At 42.7% G+C, this 26,494-nt stretch overlaps 1 protein-coding gene across 5 annotated transcripts in view; it reads right to left on the bottom strand.

Moving 5' to 3' along the window:
• The window catches only part of MOB2 (MOB kinase activator 2), a 168,295-nt gene that overhangs the window by 10,161 nt on the left and 131,640 nt on the right, over positions 1-26,494 (bottom strand). For all 5 annotated transcript variants that reach the window (XM_074997835.1, XM_074997836.1, XM_074997834.1 and 2 more), the window contains exons 2-3: positions 3,081-3,241; positions 2,057-2,150 (exon numbers count right to left, since the gene is read on the bottom strand). In XM_074997835.1, the coding sequence (XP_074853936.1) occupies positions 2,057-2,150; positions 3,081-3,241 (255 nt within the window). The remainder of the gene's footprint in view (positions 1-2,056; positions 2,151-3,080; positions 3,242-26,494) is intronic.

Here is a 26,494-nt window from a genome sequence, read left to right as displayed (position 1 = left end):
GAGCAGATGACAGTGTGTGTAGAAGGGAAAAAGGAGAGCACCAAAGACAAGACATCTAGGGAGCACTCACACTGACAGAGAGGAAGAAGATTCACAGATAATGCCAAAGAAGCAATTAGAAAAGGAAAGAGAATCAGCAAAACAGGCAGCCCTGAAAATAACAGAGGAAGAGGGTCTGAAGAAGAGGAAGGTAGTTGATAGTGTTAAACACGTCACAGATAAAGGAGAACAGTTATGGAGCAGCAGACATAAGGAAGCAATTAGGGACATTAGTTATGGTGATGGCAATTCTATTAGAATGGACAAGGCAAAAATGTCAGACTGGAGAGAGAGGGAGGGAAAGAGAGGGAGAGAATGGGTAGAAAGAAATCTAAAACACAGGTAGCTGACTAGAGAGCTTGTTAAAACAAAAAGATGGGGGTGTGTGTGAACAGAAAGAACAATCGGGATCATCTAGTTCAGGGGTGGGCAACAATTTTTGATGGGGAACCACTCCAAGAATTTGGTAAATGGTTAAAGGCTGCACTCTTCCATGATATTAAAGGAGGCGGTGCAGGGTCTGGGATGGAGGCTGTGTGCAGAAGGGAGCTTAGGGTAAGGGATTGGGGTGCAGGAGGTGGTGAGGGATCTGGAAGGGTGCTTGGGTGAAGGAAGGGGTTGTGCCCTGGGGCAGGGTCGGGGGGGGGGTGCGTGTACGGAAGGGCATTCTTCATTTATGTCACAGCTGCTTTAGCTACTGCACTACCTCTGCACTCTTGCAGAGAAGCCGTAAGACCCACTTGTCTGATGGCCAGGGCTGCTGCAGGAATCAGCACAGGAGTTCTCAGCCAGGGGCCCATGCGCCCTGAGCAGGTCCCAGAGGGTCTGCCAAAATAAACGAGAGATGCTCGCTGGGCTCAGGGCAAAAAGCAAAAGCCCAAGGGATACGCTACTAGAGCTCCCAGATTCCCTCCTGTCTGAATCTCTCAGTCAAGAGCAGCAGTTTGCAGTAAAGCCCCATTTTAAAATGGCCACTTTGAGCCAACTGCGTTTTCCTCTGTGTTGTTACGATACTTTCGTGGCTGCCCATTAGCCACCCTTGAAAGAGGGGAAAAAGACACAAACCAGACCATTTCCTTTGCCACCTGAGAAGCTGACATTTGTGCCCTCTGTGCCCAAGAGCTTTGGCAGACAATGGCGGATGATAATCTGTCAAATGGTTGGGTGCCCAGTTCAGGTTCCACCCACAGACAGGGAGTGTTGAGGTATTCACTGATCTTTTTATCCTTCCTGCCAGGAGCCTCCTACAGGACACTTCAGGGTAGCCATCCCAGACCCCATCTTTTTGGGGAGGCGCGGGGGAAGGACAGGGTCCAGAATGGCCAGAGGATTACTAAGGGGTTTAGGGCCGGCAGCAGTGGCCAGGCCCACCCCCACACTCACCAGTGGCAGCAGAAGACTTGGGAAGTTGAGCGACCCAGGCCCAGCCTACTCTGTTCTCCCATATCTCAATTAGGTCTCTTCATTCCCACAAGCAATGCCACTGGGAGCCGAGGGGGGGCCGGCAGAAGAAGCCAGAGCCAGGTCTCTCTGCTTCCTGCCACCACAGTAAGTGCAGGGGGTCCTGATCCCTACTGCTGGTGCCAGGCTCCCCAGGTGGCTTGGGGGAAGGGGTGTAATGGGGGCAGAGCAAGGGGAGGAAGAGGTGGGGAGCACAGAGTATCCCAGGATGACTCCCTCCCCAAGAATAACACTGCTTCCTGCCATCTATGGAATCCTATCAGCTTCCCCCACTCTGCACGGTTTTGCTTTCTATTCCTCTCCTAAAACCCACAAACAGCACTTCGTTTCTGCAGTATGATCCTGCTGCTCTACTGACTGAGCTGGTTTTTCCAAAGATAAGCTCTCCTGCACTGAATCAGCAGAATTTTCCCCTCCCACCACTGTTCTCAGTGCATTCATCATATCCTTAAAAGACCACAAGGAAATCTCTTGCCTAACCCCCTCACACTGAGGTGCCCATTCCTTCTGATTCTAGAGCAGTCCAAGCAATGAACATATGCAGGCTGTCACTTACGTATTGCACACTGCCATGGTCTGACATGACTCCCCTGTACAGAATTCGGAGATTGTACTATACTGTAAATTGATATGGTGGAAGAAGGTCGTTGCTGAAAAAAATAAAAAGTTTGAAATATATATTATTTATCCGAAGTCTGACAGGTCATCCACAAAATGAATAGGTAAAGTGGCCTAACAATCCTCAACTTATCCAGGTTTCACATAGAGAAATATTACAAATTAATTGTAATGAATCTTAATAGAACAGTGTATGGACTTTAAAATCAGAGTTCAGAAGATACAAATGTGAGTGTGCTGACCAACTAAGCCAGAATGAATGTTTGCAAACCTAACAAAACCATAGTTTTTCGGGGTAGAGTAATCTCTCAAAATCTGCCCACATGGCTAGGGAATAAACATAACTGGGGATGACTGTGGGTTAGGACCAACAAAGCTATATGAGTAGCAGCAGGTGGCGTTGCAGGTCAGAATAAAAATGCAGAGGAATACGTATATAACATACTATATTTAGTCAGCCACTTCTGTGAAGACCATCATTGTGTGAAATTGAAAATAATTCCTTAAGGGCTAGAAGGGGAGACGGAGTAAAAGAAAATTCCAGCTAAAAATTCCAGATTTATCTTAACAAAATAAATAATTTTACTGGAATTTGCCTGCAAGTTGGGGTCTTACAGATTTTGGAAAACTAATCAAACATGCAGAACCAGCTAGTTTAACAGATCCTTCAGAAGGAAAGCAATAGTCCTCAGAGACATCTCAGAAAATGGAGGTCTTCACCACTGTCACTGTGAAAGTGGGGGAAAAAGGGAAAATGCACTATCATTTTCACCCTGTAGAGAATAGTTGGTTTACGCTAAACATGGCTTAGTTATCACTCATGATATTGGGACCTGCGTTGCATAATAAACATGTAAAAACTTTCAATGCTTTTTAGTGTTGAAACCAGTAAAAAAAAAACACAAACGAAATTTCTTTTGGGATATGGGGATCAGGCTGTGAGCTGTGTTCATGCTACTTACTATTGCTGGCTAGCCACTCATTGAGGTCTATTTCTCGTGGTAACATCACTAGCTCCTTGAATTCAAAGTCAGTAATTCTCAACTTTGTGTATTCCGGCTCTAGGTAGAGTTTCTTTTCTTCTGGCACTGGTTTTTTACCATTCGGTTTTCCCTTGGATTTCCTGCAAACGGTCAGAAGAAGAAAGAGATGTTACCATTATTCCTGGTAACAAGCCACAACACAATGATATGGTCTGATTTAGCCAAACTCCCCCATTTATATTTATATTTAAATTAGCAAACAGAGAAAGATTCTATTCTGTTAGAAGCCTTGCCTGGAGCATACTACCAGCACTAGCCAAGAAAAAATACGCAATTCTATAGAAACTCAGAGTTACAAAACTCCAAGCAAGCAACCTTCACGTGCTTTGCCTTTTTCTACCAATTTCCTTTAGGGCACAATCAAGCCCACATAATGAAAAAACCCGTACCTAGTGATCTCTCCTTAAGATTCTCAGACTTTAGAGTTCCACAAGACTTCTTGTTGTTCGCAGACTTTAGAGTCAACCCAAGCCCCAACTGCATGGCTAAGTTGCAGTAAAACGTGGTCTGGATGTTCTGATCCCACCATGGTCACTGGCTCCTGATCGGATTTTTAACAAAACAAGCAATGTGCATTGTTGAGTTGCTGTTTATTTACCTGTCTCTGCAGTTACACAATTAACTAGTAGGAGAAGGGACTATTCTGTTGCTGAATAAATACAATAGGCATTGTACACTTAGCACTGGAACATGAATGCTGGGGTACCAGATGCTAAGATTATTTCAGCTCCTGCACTCTTTGTTTAGGACAAATGTTTCCGAAGTTTAGAAAACCAGAAAACGCCACCTTTGAAGATCCTGGCTTTAAATTTTTCTATTGAAATTAGCTTGGATTCTGTCCCAAGAAAACCTAACCTTGTAGTCACAGAGACAGCACACAGAGTTCAAAAGAATCTTTAAACCATGCCCAGCTGTGATGTATGTAAACAGTAATTATGGCTGCTCAGGGTCAGACACATCCTTCCTAGAAAGGGCACTCCATGGTTCAGTAAAACCTGAATGAGGAGTATTAACCCTTCCTCTGCCAAAGGAGGTATGACTATGAGGATCTAACTCCTCAAGTGCACTTTATAAGTTTACACCTTTACAAAGGCTGGCCAAGCCAGTGAGTCAGTGTTGTGCACTATTGTGTGGAGACCTGGATTAGACTTCTGATCTCTTGCGCCCTATGATGGTAGAAATAGGAGGCCAGTGTAAGAGTGCTTCACGTTACTATATGCTGACTTTACAATGAAGAACAGTCTCCTCATCTCCACCATTCCCCCACCCCAGCCCCCACTTACTGGCCGGAAAGAAGACAGAGAAAATGCTGAGTGTAAAAGCTGTAAAGAAGAGAGTTAAAAAAAAGTGGGAGTTCTTCAGGCTACAGAGGACCCCTCATCTTGTCTATTTATACATTTTGCACATAGCGTATTTACAGCCAAGAGATACACAGAAATCTTCTAGTAAGGCCCAGTTGGGGCAGGGGTCCTACTTTACCTCGCTACAGTAATTAAAGGGTTAATGAGATGGCTAAGAAAGAGGACTTTTGTAACCCATGTTCTACCTAGCTGTAATGGCCTAGGGAAGCAAACTAAAAACCCGCTATACAAAGACTGGCTGATTTATTGTACAGCTTCTCACCCCACTCAGCCTCTGCCTTCCTGCTGTTCAGAACACTCAGTTTAAACTAAGCTAAAAAAAAAAATAATAATAATAAACAAAAAGCCACAGCTCTCTTTCCAGCTTTTGTCTAACAAACAGAACCTGGCCTGAAAACAAATTCTTCAGACTACTTTCTCGCCAAAGGATCTTTTGCATCACCTTGGATACATTTTCTTCACATTAAAATCTTATGCTTTACCCTGGAAAGAGGTGTAATGCCAGAGGGCTGTGAAGTCAGAAGCACACAGCTCCAGGTTTGATAACCTAACTCTTGCCTTCATCTCTACAGTTGCAGTGAATTTCGAAGTATAACGTTAAGCTGTGAGCAAGAGAAAGGTTCAGAAAAGTTGCTTTCGCTGCTTTAAGAGAGACATATGCAAAGCGTACATGGATGGTCTGTCTCTAGTTCTATGTGAAATCTTACACAACTTGAAGCGTACATCATTAGAAACTATAAGAGCATTTTGGTGTTTTTCAGGAGTCAGGCATTTGTTTTTAATCAAAGTATCTTGACTGTAAGCAAACGCAGCAGCTTGTTTGACTGTTTCCTTTTTCAGGAATGCCCTACTCAGCACTGGAACCAGTTTCCCTGGGCCGCAAACAGCATAAATCCAGTTGGAACTACTACTTAGCCCCCAGCTAACCCTAAGCAACCAAGGCCACTAACTGCTCCATTCCAAGCGGAGTCCTACATCACCCCACCACTGCTCAAACCACTCAGGCAGGTTCTGTACTGCACCTTTACACCTGCAGAGGGTCTCAGTGGAAATTACCATATGCGTAAAATAAAATCATGTTTTGAGATGGTCTAGGGTGATTTGGAACAACAGATAGTTGGTGTTTTCGGAACTGAAACCAGTTTAAAACTGCAGTGAAAGGAAGCCTAATGGCTTTCCCCTCAAGAGGGTGCACAAAAAGTTTCACAAAATTGCTACTGTCTGAGATGAGTGTAAAACTGCTCAGAGAGCAGAGAATCTTGCTCCTGTCTCTGTTACAGGACAGTGCAACAAAGGCCTAATGCATGAAGAGGAAAGGGGAAAGAGGCAGCTAGGCTACTGGCAGGGGATCTGCAGGAAAAGCCAGATGCACAGGGGTTGAGACAGCTGTTCAGTGAGTAAGTGTGTTGTTCCTACCTCCATTCTCGTGCAGTGCCTCTCCCCATCTAAAAATACCACCATTTCAATGCAGAGCAGTTTACTTTCATGGAGTCTGCAAGTTTTGGAACAGTTTCTGCACACAAATGGCTGTGCACCATCTTAAAATCTTTACCTCTGCATATGAATAGCAGCTTTACACTGCTCACCACATGACCATTTTGTGTGTCTTCAACATTGACATCATATATCCATGCCAAATCCCTCTACAAAATGTCCAGTTTAGACGCCCAGTGCCCTGAAGATGAACTGCCTGAAGGAGAATTGGTTCTTTCCAACGATTTAGTCCCCTTCTCAAGAAATACTAATTTGAGGGCACTGTCCACTTGCCAATGGATGCATGATCACAAAACAGGAATGGTTTATTCCTATCACAAAGGCACTTATATATCAAACTTCAAATGGCAGTAGGAAAAATTCAGCTAATCTTGTGTATCTTGTCAACACATTCTGCTTAAGTCAATGTCACTTAGGTTATGCAGGGATGTGAAAATGCCACCCGAGTGATACAAGTTACATAGACTTAAAGCTGTGTCTACCCTGTGCTACATCAGTGGGAGATTCTCCACTTCAGCTTCCACTTCCTGTTGAGATGGAGTAATTATGGCAACAGAAGAGCACTCTCCTGATGACACAGTGCGCCTCGTGAGACATGCTGGGGCATAGCTACATCAGTGCAGTGTGGAAGAATCACTACCACCGTGTGTGTTGGTAACAGATGATATATAACACAAAAAATCTGTAGAGCACAAAAATTAGGCTCCAGAGAATCTTAGAGCCTACAAAGTGCTGGATTGGTCAAGCTAACGAAATTGCATAACAACCTTCCAGTCTCGCAACTAAAGCTGAATTAATTGGTTTTTAGGTTCCAGGTGCAAAGTGCTGGTTATAGCTGGGAAGGTGATAGCCAGTATGAAATATTTTGCTTGGCTATGTTCATTCCCCAAACGAGGACCTCGCCCCCCACCCCGCCCCCAGCACGACAGAAACATTTTAAAATGCACGCACTTCAGTAAGAGCACAAATGTCTGAACCACACTTCAAATAAACCGGTCAAAGTGAAGCCCATATATTAAATGTTGACTAATACAGCTATCTACAAGCAGGTTAAAAAGTTCTCTTTTTTAATCCCAATCCTTAAATCAAATTTACAGTTAATTTGGCTGAGAGGCTGCTTCTGGGAAAACACACGCTTTAAAACAAACCATAGGCTCTTGATGAAATATTTTCATGGTTTTATTGGTTATAAAAAGCATATATCCAGAAGCCCTTTTCACATTCTTGATTTAAATATAAAAGGCACATAAATAAGGTTTATAGAGCCTCTTTCAAAAAAGATCCCAGAGCAGCCTCTCAGGTGAAGAATAAGACACTGACAGTAGTGTCTACTGACAAATATGAACAGCAGTAGCTCTTGGAGCCTTCACAGTTAAGAGGATTTTTAAAATCAGAGGGGAGGAGGACAACTAGGACACTCGATTACCACCACTGTGTTCCAGGAACATCACAGAAACCACTTTCTACCTGGGTAATCACAAAAGAATTGGATCCAGTGTTTCTCAAAAGACCTTAAAAAGGGACGACACCTATCAAAAAGCAACATTTCTAAACCTGCACTGCAGTGTCAACACTGAGAACAAATCAAGTCTTGAGTTAAATTGTGCACATTTTCCCTGTGAGGCCAAGAGCAGAGAACTCTGCTAATTACGTTTTTCTGATATGTCAATTTACCAAACCTTAGCTCTATCTGCAGAGGATGCATATACATGTCATTTAAGGTTGGTTTGGAAGTAGGTATTTAGGTACAGTGGAGGCGGGAAAATTGAAAATTTGTCCCACCAGTGTTTACGTGTCAGTGGAAAAGGTCCTTTGTGAAGAGTCCAAGCATTTTTTCTTCATCATCTGTTGTGAGGAGAGACTAGTTCACATCTGGGAGGAAAGAGAGCTCAGCTGTGTTTATTCACACGTAAAGCAAGATTGCAAACTAATTGCTCATCCTGTTCCTAGCAAAGGTGATATCAGAAAAGAGCTCTGTTGAAGAAAATGCCACAGGCACAAATCCCACTAGCCTCAGGAGTACCACGGGGAGGGGAAAGACAAAGAAGATACAAGGACAGTAGGGAGGTCACTATGTAAAATGTTTAAGAAGATGACTAAGTAAACTAGCTCAAGCCAGACAAAAGGGTCATTACAGCTGTGTTTCTTTTAAGAGGGCTTCCGTATTTTCTGTTTTGTAGCTGAGAAAATATTTCAGTTGTAAACCTCTCTGGGAGCTCTCTAGAAAAGGGGGAGGTAGGGGACAGCCACAATGAGTGACAAGCCATCCAGGTCACTGATCAAAATGCAGCTAGTTAAAGGAAGTATTTTACTTGAACAGATTTAGCAAAAATGGCTATTTCCCAGTTGTCTTTGTCATAGGTGTCAATCAGGATGTAAGCCCTCCCCACTCATCTCTCTTTCTCCCATCCCTTTTTCTTACCCTCCTTGACTAGAAGCTAAAATTACTTAATTGCCCTAAATATCACTTTGGACCTTTCCATGGCCGGAGCACTGAATGACTGTTTAGCCTTAACACCATATGAAGTTAAGTATTATCCCATTTTCATAGGTGGAAACTGGCTTATGTTGAAAAGTTGCACTTATTTAACTGAACAGATTTTGAAGTTGATCTAGTGAAACCAGCACAATCTCCCTACCCCTTAACATAGATACAGTATAACCTCATTCAAAATCAATTTAACTTGCACTGGTAAATTACAGAGTTAAACTTAATTTACACAGGTTGAAGTGCATCTCCAACTGGGTATTCAGAAATTTAAGTTCCACAAATCAGGCTGAAATGACTTCCCTGTCAATGCAGCAGTTTGTGCCGACCTCTAAGTTGAAGATCTCTCTAAGTTGAGGACCACTCCGTTCCATTATTCCAACATGTTGCCTACACAACTCCTTCCGGGAGCATTCTATCCAGCAAATCCAAGGTCCTGAATTCTGGGACACTTTTGTGACACTTCACAGGAAATATCTAACACTTAGATTTACTTAATTAAAACAAAAGACGCTCCGTAGCTCGCTAACAGCAATTAACTAGTTTTACACGGGCGGCTTACCCGTCTGAGGTTTTTCTTAACAGCATTGTACCATAATGTTGAAAAACATCTAAGGTGATAGCGATAATACAAAACGATCAAAAGGAGTTCAGACCAGCAGATAGGACTCCACTTCTCTTCTCCCCATTCCCAGAATGTAAACCAAAGTCAAAATTCCAAGCCAAGAATCAAAAGAGTTTGATACTTCAGTGTAAATTGACATAGCAAGTGTGGTAGGCATTCTATGCAGGCTTCCTGACTTCCCACTGGTCAAACCTCAAAACTCAGAATTCGTTCTAAATACCAAGAAAAGGAGACTATGGATTAAGATTCTGGAGTTGACGGCAATGAAATACTGATTTGTCTCCAGTAATTTATAAAGATCAAGGTTGTACAGAGATAAATCCCCAAAAAAACAGGAGATTCAGGCAAAGCACCTCGCTTAAATTGAGACCACTTGGCTTAGTGGTCTGAATGTGCAATTTTTTTTTTTAAAAGGAAGTGCACATAAAAACAAAAAATAACAGATATATAAGCAGCATAGAAAAATCACTATAGGCAAACTGAATAAAAATGTTTCTAGAAGGTTATCAACTTTTAAAAACAAAAAAGATACCCATACAAAATTTACAAGTGCCTGATATCTCCACATTTTCAAAATGTTGACTGTTTTGAAAAGTGTTAAAGAGATGCACAAATGGATTTAAATCCTGTGTTTCAAAACTGAAACAATTCAGTAAGTGATTTACAAATCTAGCAACCTAGAAATGCTGTAATATATTACACTTGTACACATTTATTGCCATATTACTGTATCCAATAACATCATAAACCAAGACACTTTCAAAATATGTTTGTCTGGATTTTATTTTTACATTTTCAAAAAGAAAAAAATGAACAACTATGCATCCAGAATTTTTAAATATCCATTGATAAAATTACTGCATGAAGCATACTCGTCAGATGATATCTTTACAGTGGTCTCCAAAGACTCAAGATGGCCTCTTAAAACATAAGCTAATGTGGAATAACACAGGCAATGAGCCAATATTTTAACCATGTCTTTCAGGTCTTGAATTCCTTGATATTTTGGAGGGCAGAGAGCTCAAAAGGAATGCAATTCAAAGAGATGATTATGTTGCGTGTTTTAATTTCAGCTTCTCTCACCACCTCCCTTCTGTGTTATAAATCAAGTGAGGGGTTGGTGAAAGGTGAAAGCAAGTTTAAACAACTTGGAAAAAAATCTTGTGCTTCTATGTGTTCTCTGCACAGAAGGTTTCAGACATCTATGAGAAAATCTGTTAATAGATTTCCTCATTACCATACCATTTTCCTTTCCCCCATAATCAGCATAATCTATGTGGGATTAATCTTCAAAATGGAAAGCCTCGGTCTCCTCCACGGGAAACCACAGATCAGTTAATTTCTGCTTAGGGTTGTTCTGTCTAAGTGTCAGAGTTTTGAACCTATTCACAGAAAGAAGGAAACAGTTTATGCTTTCCATTTAGATTCTGGGAAAGGAACTCCTATCAAGGACAACGAGGCAGCAACCAGCACTGGAGTTTTTACCTCCTCTTCCACCCATACCCTCTTCTTCCCATAAAATCACAGTTTCCATTTACTCCTCTCTCTCCATCCCCCGAAAAAAACAACACTTCTTTAGTTAAATTTCAAGGCAGGAGAAAAAAATTCTGGCCCTTTAAAACAGCTCCCCGATAATCAAAGTCTTAAAGCAACAACAAAATTTACTCATTCGGTAGGTAAGGCAACTCTCAATGCTGTGTTGCCTCTGAAGAGGCAAAAATACATCTACTAATTCTGACATCCCTTGATAACAATCCAAGACTATTCTCATGTTTCCCTCTCCCTACATAATCATTACTTATCCATGACGCAAATGTAAGATGCTGCTGCTCCTCCCTTCTTCCTCCCCCAACAGGATAGTGGATGAGAGCACAAACATTCACTATGGTACTATTATGGTTTCATGATCTGCCAGGATGCCCAAGGGGCAGCTGCAACTTCCCTTTGCTTTGGGCTGCGCTGTATAGCGTATCATAGCTCTAGTCCTCTCACACTCAGTGATATTTGGCCTTGCATTTCAAACGTAGATTTTAAAAGACTACTTTCTTCAGCAGTATCAGTCTGTACTATGCCAACTCAATGCCTCTCCCACAGGAAAGGTGCCATCTGGTGCTAGACCCAATATAATCGAGAGAAGATTGGAAATGTGTATTTTTAGGATTGGAGAGTGGGGGAAAGGAAGAGCATCAACATGGAAGGGATGCATAAAGTATCATTACATCATAAACTCAGATTCTGTTACTTGTTCATATACTGTCGTCAGATTATTTCCAAGGGGCATGGGGAAGGGAAGGAGACAGTCTTTTCACATAGCTTCTATTATTAGGTTTCCCTCCCTTTCTTGCCCTCTGAAGACCCCACAACCGAGAGTTTCATTCTCTTCTTCCCATCCTGGGTCATTTCCAGAACACAGTTAGTGCATAGCTCTAATGGGGCTGTGCAAAATAAAATCTCTTTGGCAGCACCCCTGGCCTTGCTTTTTCATTTTTGTTCTGTTTTTCAAAGTTACTAATAGTTTATTTAAGAGGAGGAAGGAAGAATGTTCTCTGCATGCCAGGGACACTTTTTTCTTTGATATTCTCATAGCGGCTTGTTACCATAAAAGGCAATCTTTGCTTTGCCTCCGGATGCTATGCTGTAAAACAGCCGGTGCCAAGGCATGGCAGGCATGTTAAGGATGACAAGTGCCATAATGTTATTTCATAATGCTAATAAAAAAAACAGCTTACACACAGTCTGTAGACAGATGTTGAGTTTAAGGCCAAATTAAGCTCCAGTTGGCCTCACCTGGGAAGTAAGAGGAATGGGGTGTACTGGGTACACAATGAATACATTGGTACAGCACAACTTCACAGTCCTGGTTGCTTTTTCCTCTTGCTTTTAACAAAAAAGAGGAAATAAGTGGATAAATGCTTACTGCCTTGCTTGAACATAGTGGTTACTTTCCCTGGCAAGCCACATTTAATTGCCTATCAAAACTGCTGTCTTTAGACAGAAGAGACTCAATTACACATCTTTGCTGTTGGCTGGGTGCTGGTACCACTCCTTCTCCCACTTGGTATTCCCAGCTTTCTCCCTTGGTTTACTCCTGCGAAGAATAGCTACAGAAGCAAGGCTGAGCTTGCAGACAACTCAGTTAATGCTAGAGGAATGTACAGAACATGCTATTATGGTAAAAACCATACTGAAGTAGTTTCTTCTTTAAACCCTGAGGGCCTATCCACCAGTACCCCTCCTTCCAAAATTAGATGACGCATCTCAGCTTCCAGTTATCTTTGATGAGTTTTTTTGACTGTATAATTAACGTGTCATTCCTCCATTGTCCCCCTTCAATGAACTCTCATTTGGCGAGTGGAGGAGAGGGAGTTGTATGAATAGGTGAAGACAGGTAGGTCCCCTAGGAGAACAGAAGGCCCCAACGACAAAGCTCTGCCTTTCTAATTTCAAATGCTCCATTCACAATCTCTAGCCACAAACCCAAAGTTAACCTACCCAGTGAGCCAAAAAGCCTTCATATTCCTGAACCAATAAACATAAACATGGAGAATTCAGCAGGATTTTATCGGGAAGAATATTTTGCAGGGCAGTCTGTCTACCTAAAACTGAGAACACCTACTGCAGAAAAACAATTAAAGCACTGGGAAGTAAGAGCTACTCCTTTTCCAAACCCTTGAAGGATTTGCAGGAGTTCTCTGCACAGAGCTGAAATTACCCATGTGTGTATATAAGGTAAACTCAACGGGATGGAATAGTGTTATAAGTAAACTTATCCGAACTAAGTTCCCAAAAATAGAAATTAGAAGAATTAAAAAATAGTACCATTTGATGATCACCACAAAACCCTCATAGAAATGCCTTTTTACAAAAGGCAGCTGAATGTGGCTTGCCAGAAATATAAGATTCATAGTCTCTCTCACTCCAGATTTTTCTTTTTAAAGTTTCTATTAAGTATTTTTTTCCCTTAAGAAATACAGCTACCCACTGTGTACCTTGCTGATCCTGATGGAAAAGACACAAGATTCAGGAAAGTCCTGACTGCGTTTACAATCTGTATTGCACTTGGACTTTTCTCTCCTCAACCCTCCCAAGAGATGCCCTGCACTGGAATGAAACCCTGCTATGTGGGGCTATCACTTTGCACCAGTGGTGTGGCACAGAACAGGCATAACCAAATGCAGAATTTTGTTCTGGGCAACTTTTAACAACAACTACGCAGCAGTGTCAGGGTCTTTACATCTCCAAAGTCCATCAGTTTAGAACACAAAAGCTGGGAAGCTCTAAGTTCCCTGCATTTGTCAACAGGATATTAACCAAGTAGTGCATCTCAGTAAAAAGTTCCCCAGTTATGTACCCTGCCTAACACATCCAAGACCCTTAAAAAGCAAGATAAGAATGTTACTAGATACATTTCCCATGTAGAAGACTCACTGTAACACCAAATACAGACCCACTCCTCTTCAGTCTCAAAGACCCAACTAAAATTTACTCAGTTTGCAACTAGACAGAAGGGCTTGCCTGACAAAAGATCTTGCAGGTAGAGTTTCTTAGGGAGGCACCATCTTGCATCTACTAATGTTTCATAATGGGGTATGAAATAGGAGTGCTGACCTCTCATGTGTCTACTGGAACAAACACAGTCAGAGGACATATCTATGTTACCAATTTTTGCTGCAGTATAGCTACATGGGTGTACAGCCTTACTGTACATGTGCTGCACTTGTGTAAGCTAATCACTGGTCGCTACACAGCTTACCACAGGTTAGCCTGTGGAAAAATCTACATCAACTACAATGCCCTTGACTTGCTCTGAGGGAGAAGTGAGAAAAATCAGAAAAAAGGTAATTATCCTTGGAAGTACTGAAGAAAAGCTTCAGTGCAAACAGTAGAGACTCAACACACAAACATTTTATTTTGTGTGTTGTCTTTCCCACCTATCCCAAAATGTTTTACAAGTACAAAGGTAAATGACACAGGGAAAAAAACCGAGGTGAAGGCAACGGAAAAGGAGATTTTCAATTGACCAAATGGAACAGAGATGCACAAACTGGTTAGGTTACAGACAGCAGATAGGAGCCTCCTATAACAGGAGAGCTGAACTTTCCAAGTGCAGAGACCAATCTGTGCAAAAAAACTCATATGCCACCTATGGTTTGGGAAAAAGGTATTCCTGTGCCCCCGTGCAAATCAAATATCTCCAGATTGCAGCAACCCTTTAACATTTCCATAAAAGTTCTACTCTAAAAAGTACATAATCTTAGAAGAATCTTCTCCCTGCGTGTGTTTTCAGACATATCTGATGATTAACACAGTTTTTCTATTTTTTGACCCTTATTGTCTTGCAGAGCCTATGTATATAGGGGAATGAGAAGGATTTATTTTGGTGCATGTATCATCAATACAACTGAGTTCTAATTGCAGGAGCAAATTCTGTTCTTCCATACTCGCATGTAGCCCTGTTTTCTTTTAAGACAGAATTAAAAGACAATTTCAATAGCTGGGTGTAACCAAGGAGAGACTGTGACATGCAAAACCTATTACAGTGGACACTAGAACAGATTCAGTTTGTCTTTCCGAACCTCTGAGTTTACAGGGCTGGCAGTTAGCAAATCTATCTTTTTACCTGTAATCTAAGCAAATTTGATCAGGAAACCTTTGGGGTATCGTAAATGTGGAATTTCACAATGCCATTTACACAGCATTGAGGAGAACCATGCTTTAATAGCAGGGAATAATCTCGCCATGGCAACCTGGCTTTAACAGTGATAAGACTTCTTTGCTCTATAACTCAAGGCATGCAAATACAGACAAGTACACTTAGCAAACAGCTTTTGGGCATTAAGACTGGTTTGCCTTTATGGTGCAGATGTTTTTCTTTGATTTTTTCATCTGATTCCCCTAGAAGCAACAATCACAACACACAAGTTTTGAATATTACACTAGCCGGCAGAAAATGTATTGTAGGAAAAGAAGATTAGAAATATAGACAAAGCCCGCAACGGTCATTCCTAAATATACCAACATGTTTGTGGGTGGATGTGTGTGCACATAATTCTGTGCGCTCACAATTTAGATTTTTAAAAAATTTCCCAAGTAAGAAATTTACAAAAATAATGTCGCAAACATAATTTAGAGCTGATACCATGCTATTAAGGAAGGAAGGAAGGAAGGTAGAACTCCCTGTGATGTGGTCCCAACTAGTTACTGTCAATACTTATTCCAACAGGCTGAGCTCTTCAAAAAAGCATCTTTCAACATGGTGCAGAGCTCACACACAGTTTTTGTTTCTCTCTGGCACTCCTGAGAGCAGGGGAACAGTAAAAGGCTGCCTTTGGCACCTCTGGCAGGCGTGGGCAAGCGCCCAACTATTCTGGCATGAAAAGTCTTGAGCTGAAGGGGTTTGGTCACTTTTTTGGGAGGATGAGGAGTATGGTCATTTATTTTCCACACCTTCCCTCTATATTTGTCTTTCTACCTCTTATAACCCAAGATCATCCTTTCCAAATATAGTTCCACCTTAGATTACTGCGTGCTTATGCGTGAGATGAAGTTATCGAGTTTGGGCTATTAGGACCCTTTGAACACACAGCGTATTTTGTATCCGAAAAAGGTTGCTGCAGACCCGAAACGTTGTTAGTACACATTAAGTAAACAGATACAGGTTGAACCTTTCTAGTCCGGCACCTGATCAATACCAAATGAGAGAATTTGCCAGACCACAGGAGGTCAATATTGTCTACCAGTATTGCCAATACTTCCACTGCTTACTGGACTCTTAGAAGACATTTAGGGGTAAATTACATGTACATAACAGTACAGAACACTGAGCACCTAAACAAACTTTATGGGACTGCCAGAAACTTGGCCACACCCATCATAAGTGGTCATCTTGATAACTAAAATCATGCCCGTACTCTTAAATTGTAGCTGTCTTAATTAAGGAAAACATGCAAAGTGAAACTCTGCCACTAGGTATAGCTTTGCTGAGTTACATATTTAAAACCTTATCTATAGAATCAGGTTAAAAGTAAAGGATACCTGAATGGCTGATAACTTTCTAGCAGAACTGTTTTCACTACACTGTAGCACTTTGTACCTCCAAGTAGCCCCTTGGATGCCTATCTTTACCTGATGAAGTGGGTCTGTCCCACGAAAGCTCAACACCGAAGAAATCATTTTGTTAGTCTTTGAAGTGCTACATGTCTGCTGTTTTGTTTTGCTGGAGTACAGACTAACACTGCTATCTCTGTTACTATCTTTACTATTGTACGATTATGATGTTTTTGTACAATGCACGCCTTGTGAGGTATCATTTTAAAAGTCTTGATCTGTTGAACATTAATATCCCATTGAGTTGTATATACTATCATTGTACGTGAAGTTATAAAGTAAAGCTATATAGGTTAGTAAAATTTGCTGTGAAGTTGGGAAATGCCCACAGACATCCTTTCAGTTGCAACAGAGGAACCGCTATCAGTGTCCAGACAGGTGTTAATGGCCCATCAACCCCCGTTTGCCCTCAGGCTCCTTAGCAGAGGGACCTTATGCAACGGAGACTGCCTGACTTCCAAGTCAGGCCAAAGATCTTTCTGGACGCTGGAACCTATATATCAGGGACAGTGACATCACTCCCCCCTCCGCCCATCCACACATCCTCAGCACCCACCTAGAAGACAACGGCCAGGTCTAAACTAAAGTAGGCAACTCCAGCTGTGCAAATTGTATAGCTGGAGTAGATGTATCCTAAATCAAATTTTCCTGCCATCCCCCCAGTGAGAGGGCAACAGGAGACCACAGTGATTTCCCTTACTCCAACTGTGAGGAGTACCAGTGTCAGAAATGGAGCTCTGGTCATTCAATTTAGTGGAGCCCCCACTAGACATGCTAAATCGAACCCCGGAAGATCAACTGCCACCATTTTGATCTTCCGGTAAGTGTAGATGTACCAAAGATTTTGAATTATGGGGATTTGTCTCAGACTGGAAGGGAGCACAGAGTAAGAGCTTGTCTCCACTATGGGGAAGATTGACCCATTCAGGAGTTTGATTTCACGCATCCGGTAGTGATGCATGAAACTGAACTAACACCTGTACTCGCTACCACAAGGAGCAAGGGAGGTCAGCAGGAGAAACTCTCCCATCAACCTCCCTCTGTGCGGACAGCCAAGTCTACTACAGTAGCCATGCAAATGCTATGGCTAGAATTTCATATCTACAATCAACTTATCTGCCTAGTATAGGCGACACCTCAAGTAACCAAAGGTGCTGAGATCTGTGAGCTGGCTGTAACATCTATTTAGGTGAGCAACTACTTGATTCAAATCTGCAGAATTTAGGGGGTGAATTTATCTCTGTATGTTAAGTAACCAAGTCTGAGCTTTACGTCTGCTACTAATACTCACTGAAAAATCTTTCTGTAGTTAATAAATGTTTTATATTTAATCTAAACCAGCATGGTTTTGATTGATATGCTTGAAGAATGTCAGTTCACACTACAAAGGCTGGTGCATGTCCACTTTCCTTTGAAGAAGTGGCAAACTAATTCATTAGCTTGCACCATCCAAGGAAGTCTTAAGCAGCACAAGATAGCATATTTCCCTGGTGCAAGGGTAGGGCTGGAGTGATTGGCTGGGACTTCTCTCTGTATGATTCATAAGCGACTCAGTGAGGATTCATGCATATTAGCTGGGTGTGGGGCTACACATGCTGAGGGCTGAGTAAACAGAATGGCTGGAGGAGTTTGGTGCTTAGTGGCATAGCTTTGTGAGAGATGACCCAGGATGGAAAGTTAAAGAGGCATAGAAGTCCCATGGTTCCATGTAGTACCTTACCCCCATCATATAACATTCACCAGTTGGCATGTGTAAATTGGTTGGAGACAGACCATGGATGTACGAACCTAATTATGAGTGATCCCCAGAGTACTGTGTAATGTTACAAATTTCAGGTAAATGAAAAGAATCATAATTAGGAGCATTTTACAGATACTTTCCAAACTGTTTGCAATAAGAAACCCCTCTAACTTGTCAAGAATATGAAATTAAAATACATATAACTAAGACAAACTAAATCAGGCATTGAACTCTTCATTTAACTTATGTATTCAATGATGACCAAACACCTGACTGAGTAGCTATGCATCTAACTCAGGGATGGGGAACCTTTTTTGGGCTGGGGGGCACTGACCCATGGACAAATCTGTTGGTGAGGGTCTGGCTAGGAGGGGAGGTGCCAAGTATGGGTGGGGAATCTGGGGTGTGGGAGGGACTATGCAGGAAGGGACTGTGAGTGGGTGTCTGGATGGGAGGGGGCACTGGAGCTGTCTGGTGCACAGTGTCTGTGCGATGGGCAAGGGTACGTACCTTTGAGCAATCCTGGACACACATGGCTCTGCACCCCCTCCCTCTTGCTCTCAGGCAACACCCTTCCCTGCTCAGAATCATGGCTAATCAGAGCACCTGTAGGAAGCCTCAAGACACTCTGCCCAAGCCACTGCTGCTCCTCCCAGCTGGGAGGACAGAAGCCAGTGGCAGCGGACACCAGATGTGCTTCCCAGGTCTGAGGCCCAGCAGAACCTCCAGTATGAATCCAGACTGTGGCGTGCCTGATCCATAACACTGGGCTTGGGGCTCTTCGCCCTCCACCCTGCCATGAGCTGGATGCGATGGAGGGTAGTCCCGAGCCTGGGGCTCTAGATCTGGACTGTGGGCTCCCCAGCTGATTTAACTGGTCAATTGTTTTGCCATTAGCCAGTGTGCATATAGAAATATTGGGGCTTGTGCACATACAGGTTTAAATGGAGATAAGATGGTAGGTACGCTATTATTCAGCTTTCCTTTCTGAGAGCCATACCTCAAAACTAAGAATGATCAATCAGCTGTGTTCTGAACATAAATTTGCCTTACCTGCCTCACGTGTAGAATCCTGTTTCAAATAATATTCTTTGAAACCTTTCTGCTGACTTTTACAAAATCCATCTCTTTTCATTATGCAAACATGGCCATCCAAAAGCTCGGAGGCTCCAAGGCCATGCAAAAACCTTCCTAGCACTCACTCATGTAAGTACCTTCACTAGGGAGAACTGCAAAAACAAAAAGCCAGATTTTTCAACTCCAGTCTCTCTCTACATTTATGTTTAAAGTGCTGGGAACCTGCTTACACTGGCATTTTACAGCACTATACTTTGCTGCATTTGGGGTCCCCCCCGGCACTCCTGAAAGTTACAGCACAATAACCTGCCAGTGTAGACAAGCCCTCAGGCTAACAATTCATAATAATCATAGGTGCTTTCAGTTACTTTGCAGTTCTTAATAGACATTAATTGCTAAAAAAATTCACATGAAGATGACAAGAATCCTCCTCCTAAGAAAACTTACAGCTGGGTTCAGATGGCAGGTTAAATAGTCTTGGGGTGGGAATAAGATAATGATTGCAGAAAGTTACTTTGGACACATTTAACATTTGAATGCTGTACCTGGGGGTAAAGAAGTTTTCTGCTTAATCAAATCTTGCAAGAAGAAGAATGTTTCAGCTTGGTCTAAATCCAGTTTGCCACCTGCCTGCTTTAATGCAAGTTAATGTTGGTTTCCAGACCTTATAAGGCCTATGCCACTACATAAAGAGTAACAGTTGGTTCTCTAAAAAAATAAAGCAAGAGAAAACATAGGTGATAATACCATCTTCACTCAAAATTGAAAAATAGGTTTTCATTATTGGTCCTTCAGTGAAGAACCTAGTCGACTGCAATCTCCTCACCTCAGCATTGGCAGTAACATCCCAGTTCTTCCCTGTTCATGATGCACAGATTATTTTGATTATGATTTTTTCACTGCCAAAGTGGATATAAACACAGGATATTGGTACTTTTATAGCAGGGCAAGAGGAAGAGTGTGTTACTTTCATTGCTGCTTCCTTGTATTTCTACTTCATGTTTTTCCCTGAACAAACACTTGCACAACTCTGCAATACTCCTTCTGTCTGGAATATCTTCCCTGATCCTAACAGTGAGGGAACCCCTTGTCTGAGGTGTCCTCTATGGATAAGCTCTGAACTCCATTTATCCTACAAATGTGTGAGCAGGTACATGGTATAAGATGAACACGGATGGGAGAAGAAATGGGAAGATTGCGCTGGAGTGGCATTTTCAGTTGAACTCTGAATTACCAGCAGCAGATAGATTTCCGTATCTGCATTGTCACTGAATCCTAGATGGACAATTAAAGGCTTACATTAATTCCTAAAACTTGATCATCTTTCTTCAAAAGGGTGGATGCAGTGTTAATCTATATTCAGAGAGATTCTCTTTCACAAGGATAAGCAGTAATTAAAAGGAACTATGCAGACATACTATATACTGACAGCCCAGAAGTTTAAAGCAAAAAACCAAAAAATGTGCAGCTTCACTCCACTGTTTTCCCTCACAAACAAGAATTCCAACAAGAAAACCGCTTTCTCATTTTCAATTCCATATCACAATTGCAGGACCTGTGCACATCAAGACAAGGTATTCTGTAAAAAATGTGCATTTTTTGTTCAGTAGCAAGAACACCCAACTCTCATTAACTTGGGCCACAGACAGGCATTTCAGATCAACTGTTTGTTCGAATACTGCTTTCAAATTACTCCAGACTTACTCAGATCTTGCAAATGGCACTAATGCAGCAGCAAAACCTGCCCAAGAACTAGTGTCCCAATAGCAGCAGAACCAGAATGCAGCTATTCTGATGTTTTCAATAGACTAAATACAAGTTTATTTTATTTGCTAAGGTAAGAGACAAAGCAAACTGAAGAATTTAACAAAGCCAACTAGACTACCTTCAACTATTAAAAACCCATGACTACCTCTACATTTGGTGCTATGCACCAATATTAAATACACTGATTAAACATTTATATAGAACCATAGTAAATAAAAAATAAAGTAAAGGCTCATTTTCTGTACCTTAGGATACAGACGCGTGAAGTCCTGATGTGCCAGATAACTTGGGGCATACAAACAAAATTAGAAAGTTGCTTGATTCTGTTATCCAATACACACATTTCTTACCTGCTAATCATCTTTGACTTCGCTATAGTAATGCAAACTGATGTTTGACTGGTGGACAGGTAAGTCCTGACTACAGTAAACCCTCCAGTTACATGGGGGGTTGCATTTCTGCAACGCCGCATAACTCAAATTTCTGTGCAAGTTGAGGGGAAGATGGAAACCAGGCTGTAGCCTGGGTCCTGGCTCCCTTAGGCTCGCGGGAGCTGGGAACCAAGGGGCAGCCTGGTTCCCATCTCCCTGCTGCTTGCAGGACCCAGGAAACTGACCAGCTGCTTAGTTTCCTGGGTCCTGCAAGTGGCCAGGACCTGGGAATCAGGCAACAGCCTGGCTCCCAGCCCCCCACCACTTGCAGAGCGGGGAAACTGAGCAGGGACAGTGGAAGAGAGCTGGGAACCACAGGCAGCCTGGCTCCCAGCATCTTTCTACTGCTTGGAGCCAGTAAACTAACCAGGGCTACCGCCCTGCTCAGCTTCCCGGCTCTGCAAGTGGATGGGAGCCGGAAACCAGGCTGATACCTGGTTCCCAGCTCCCTGCCACTCCAGAGACTGGGAAACCACTTTTGTGGCTTTTGCCCCAACAGGAGTGGTTTCCTGTCAGGGATGGCATCTGCAAGTCAGGTTGCTGTCCCTGACAGGAGCGGTTTCCCCACTACCATAAGGGATGGCAGCCTGACTCATGGCTCCCGCCCCAACAGGAATGGTTTCCCACTCCTGTCAGGGGCGGCAGTCCCATTAACCCGAGACATGTGCAACTTGATTGTGCATATTGAGAGTTTATTGTATCTCTCTCAAACCAATAACCGCTCAGTTTTAGTAAGATATTTCCAAACATCAGCCTGCCCAGAAGAGCAGAGTTATAATTTGTTTTTTTCAATAAACTAAGAGAGAGAACTACTCTTTAGGCAGAATGAGAAAAAACCTTGGCACAGATGGACTTTCAGTCCACACAGAATGGTGGATCTATATTTCAAATCTCTAAGAAAAAGGCAGTTTCCCCCATCAAAGCAGAGCACATATTCAGTCAAAAGCATGGGTTATTAGACCATGGTGATAAAAAGGAAAGTAAAACATTCCAGTGAATTCTCAAAGAAGTTAATTGCTTTTAGGCAGGGAACCTGGTCTAGGCAGAACCTGCTACAAGACAGGCCTCGCAAAGAAAACAAGAGAACACCACTGACTATCACATACAGCCCCCACCTAAGGCCTCTCCAACATATCATCAGTGATCTGCAACCCATCCTGCACAATGATCTTTCACTCTCACAGACCTTGGGAGGCAGGCCTGTCCTCGCCTACAAACAAATCCTCACCAGCCACTACAAATCACAAACCAGTGGCTGTAGGGCTGGAACCAGCCCCTGCAACAGTCCTCGCTGCCAACTCTGCTCACATATCTACACCAATGACATCATCACAGGACCTAACATCAATCATACCATCAGGGGCTCCTTTTCCTGCACATCTACTAATATAATATATGCCATCATGTGCCAGCAATGCCCCACTGCAATTTACACTGGCCAAACTGGACAGTCTCTATGTAAAAGAATAAATGGGCATAAATCAGACATCAGGAACAGTAATGTACAGAAGCCTATGGGGGAACACTTCAATCTCCCTGGACACTCAGTAGCAGATTTAAGGGTGGCAGTTCTGAAACAAAGAAATTTCAGAAATCAAGTGGAGAGAGAAATCCCTGAGCTGCAATTTATTTGCAAGTTTGACTCCATTAACCAAGGGATTAAACAGAGACTGGGAGTGGCTCGCAGTTTACAAAGGCAGCTTCTCTGCTTTGGGTGTTAAGATCTCCCCATTAGACTCTGACAATGGCTCATATCCTCCTGTCTGATCTGACTTATTTTTTCCTCTTTTGATACCTACTATTGATAAATGGGCCATTTCCACCTTGCTGAATAGACCTTGTCAGCTCTGGTCCTCCCCTTTTCTGGGACCCCATTCTTTAAAAACCCCTCTGAAACCACCTCCCACTCATGCATCTGATAAAGCGGGTCTTTGACCATGAAAGCTTATGCTCCAAAATATCTGTTAGTCTATAAGGTGCCACAAAAGACTTCTTGTTGTTCTCAAAGCTACAGACTAACACGGCTACCTCTCTGATACATTAATTGAAATGTAAACCAACTTCTATGATACAGACATCTAGTAAGGAGTTAAGAGACAGAGGATGACAGAACGGTTTCAGAGTTTAAGATTACTATGAACTGTTTATTATTCCCAAAGACTAGGCTCGCAGAGTCCCAAAATGCCTCTAGGATTATCCTATAGACAAAGATGAATATATGCATCATCAGAACTAAGGGGGAGGGGGAAGGTTTAACCATAAAAGGCTTTTTTTTAAAAAACACAGAATTGTAGAGGCAAAACCCAGGGTTATTTAAACATGCAGAAGCAAAAAAAATTCAAGGTCCTAACCAATCTAGCTACCACTTTGCAAGATAAAAATATGTAGCCAGAATACCTGCACAAAGCTGTAAACATAAATTAAAAATACACTGACTCCATTCCTTTAAGCCAACTTCTCAAGATGGTACACCAACAGAAGTACTTTTTATAAATACGTGAGGATCATGACATTTCTACAGCAACTACAGATGGTATGACCTTTCACTTATTGAAGTGCAAAGGGGGCTGCATGGATCAGTGGACTGGTAACAGGATGTACAGGCTCTCCTGTATCAATACGTCAAATCAAGTCCAAGAATCATTAGCATTTATTCCCACAGACAGACAGAAAACCACACTACCACCACAGCACTAGTAGCAGTCCAGTTCCAAGCAGAAAGACTACCACCAAAAAACCCCTGACTATTACCTGTGCTGAAAGGAATTTTGTTTTGTTTGCCATATAAAGAAAGTAAGAACTGTCTCCAGTGTTTCCACTAATTTTTTTTACACCCACGTGGCCCTGAGACCCCATGTGAGGCTTAATAGGCAGCTGCATGGTCATGCAATTTAGAGGGAACTTAAACTGGGTTTTCAGTGTTGAGAAATACAAATTACATTCCAGTGCCCTTTGGAAAACATTACAGCTCTACGTATAAAACAATGAGTTGTAAATTAGCTCATACCACTCAAGAAAGAGCCCTTGGAGTCATTGTGGATTGTTCTCCGAAAATATTCACTCTGTAGTTGGAGATGGTTTGTTTTTGTTTTTTGTAAAAAGCTAACAGGATGTTGGTAATCATTTTAGAAAGAGTAGATAATATGACAAAAAAACCCACGTTGCACTCACATCGTGAATACTGTATGCAGATATGGCCCTTCTCCCCATCACAAAAATATACTGGAACTGGGGAGGAAAAAAAAAATGGTTTGGAAAAGAGCAGCCAAAGTTAGTAGGGGTGTAGAACAGCTTCCATAGGGGGAGAGATTACCAAGACTGGGGAATTTTCAAAAACACACACACACAGAGAGTAAAAGTTATGATGAGTAAATCACATAAGAACAGGGGTCACAAAATGACATTAAAAGCAGTATTTAAAAGCAAACAAAAAGCAGTATTTCTTCACACAATTCACAGTCAGCCTGGGGAACTCCTTACCAGAAGTTGTAAAAGACCAAGACTGACAAGGTAAACCCCCCAGTCTGCCAACCCAAAAAACGAACAAACAAACAAAACAAACAAACCCTCTACCACCTAGGTAAGTTCATGGAAGACTGATCCATCAATGTCTATTAGCCAGGGATGGTGTCCCTTACCTCTGTTTGCCAGAAGCTGGGAATGGGTGTCAGGGGACTGATCACTTGATGATTACCTGTTCTGTTCATTCCTTCTGGGGCACCTGGCATTGGCCGCTGTTGGAAGACTGGATTCTGGGCTACATGGACATTTGGTTTGACCTAATATAGCCGTTTGTATATTCTGAGTCTGCCTAGAAAACTGGCTCCTTTTCCCCTCAAGTAATGGCCTCCCCATCAACAGGCCTGGTGAAGCCTCCATTGCTTCTGCCTAGACTATCCATTCTGGGCATAAGTGAAGTACTTGAGTCTCCAGGGATGATCTGAAATAGCTCATTTTTGCCAGCACTTGATTCATATACCAAACTAAGAAGAGCCAGAGTCCCCTACATACTTCTTCCTCATGCAGTGTTAAATAAAATACATCTTGCATAGGCTCTACTCAGAGAGGGCTCAATCCCACGCCACTTCTTTTCTCCCTCTTTGCAAAAATGTAATGAGAAAGCTGTGATGAAGTGGGATGTGTGAGGATTTCATTCCCCTTGTTAGTCTCCATACTTCCTACTGTCCTGTAATAACACCAGGAGAGTGCCTCAGTTTCCCTAGGCACAGCAACGGTGCATAGTTAGGGTAACCATCTGTCGCGTTCTGGGCAGGACAGCCCATATTCCACTTCTTTACTAGTGCAGGTGGCTGCCACCTGACTTCCACTGGCTCGGTGGGAGGCCACACCTGCATGGTGGTGCGCATGCTGCCTGACTTTCCCCAGCTGCACGGAGCCGGGAGCTTTGCTGGCAGAGTGGCAGCCTAGTTCCTGGTGCCCCAAGTCATGGGGCAGCTACAAGCCACAGCTGCCCCCTGCACCTCTCCAGCAAGGTGGCAGCCCCCCAGACCCGCACAGCCATCGGCTGACTCTCAAGTAGGGTGACCATCCATCCTGTTTTGGCTGGGATGGCATCATTGCCCTATGCCCCATATTTGGCCAGGGGAGATATGGTCACCCTATGCATAGCTGGTGATGGGAGTTTCAGTGTGATGACTTCCCACATTTATGCAATGGGCTTCCATGCCATTTATAACCTAGGCTGCATCTAGATTGCCATATTTGCGAATCTCTTGCTGACAGTGCCATTGAGAGAGACTTTCCTGACATTTGGCCTGTCCACACAGGGCCAAATATCAGGAAAACCCTCTCCCAAGACATCCCTTCTTCCTTGTGGAATGAGGAAAACAGGGATATTGGTAGAATGCTCCCAACGGGGCAGAGTGCTAGGCAACCAGGTCACACCCTTCTTCCCTAGGAAAGGGGACAAAGGAGAGAGAAAGGGCCTGGCTGGTTTGAACTGGAACAGGGCAGTTGAGTGGAGGAGTCTTGGCTGACTCAAGAGGGAGGAAGGAGGGCCAGGGCCCTGGACCAGGGATTCCCTCTGGGACCCCTCTCCCCACCATGGCTTGTACTGACTGCCTATGGTTCCTCTGCTGATAAGTCTGTTTTACACTGTGGCCCAGTTGACTAATAAACCTTCTATTCTCCCTACTGAATTAGTCACATCTGACTGCAGATGGGATGCGGGACCTGGTGATCCCCACACTCCGTGACAGAAGACTATAGCGGTTTTCATTAA

The sequence above is a fragment of the Carettochelys insculpta genome, chromosome 6 (genome assembly GCF_033958435.1).
Source record: "Carettochelys insculpta isolate YL-2023 chromosome 6, ASM3395843v1, whole genome shotgun sequence".
Classification (NCBI taxonomy): Eukaryota; Metazoa; Chordata; order Testudines; family Carettochelyidae; genus Carettochelys; species Carettochelys insculpta.
This window is presented reverse-complemented; position numbering and strand designations above follow the sequence as displayed.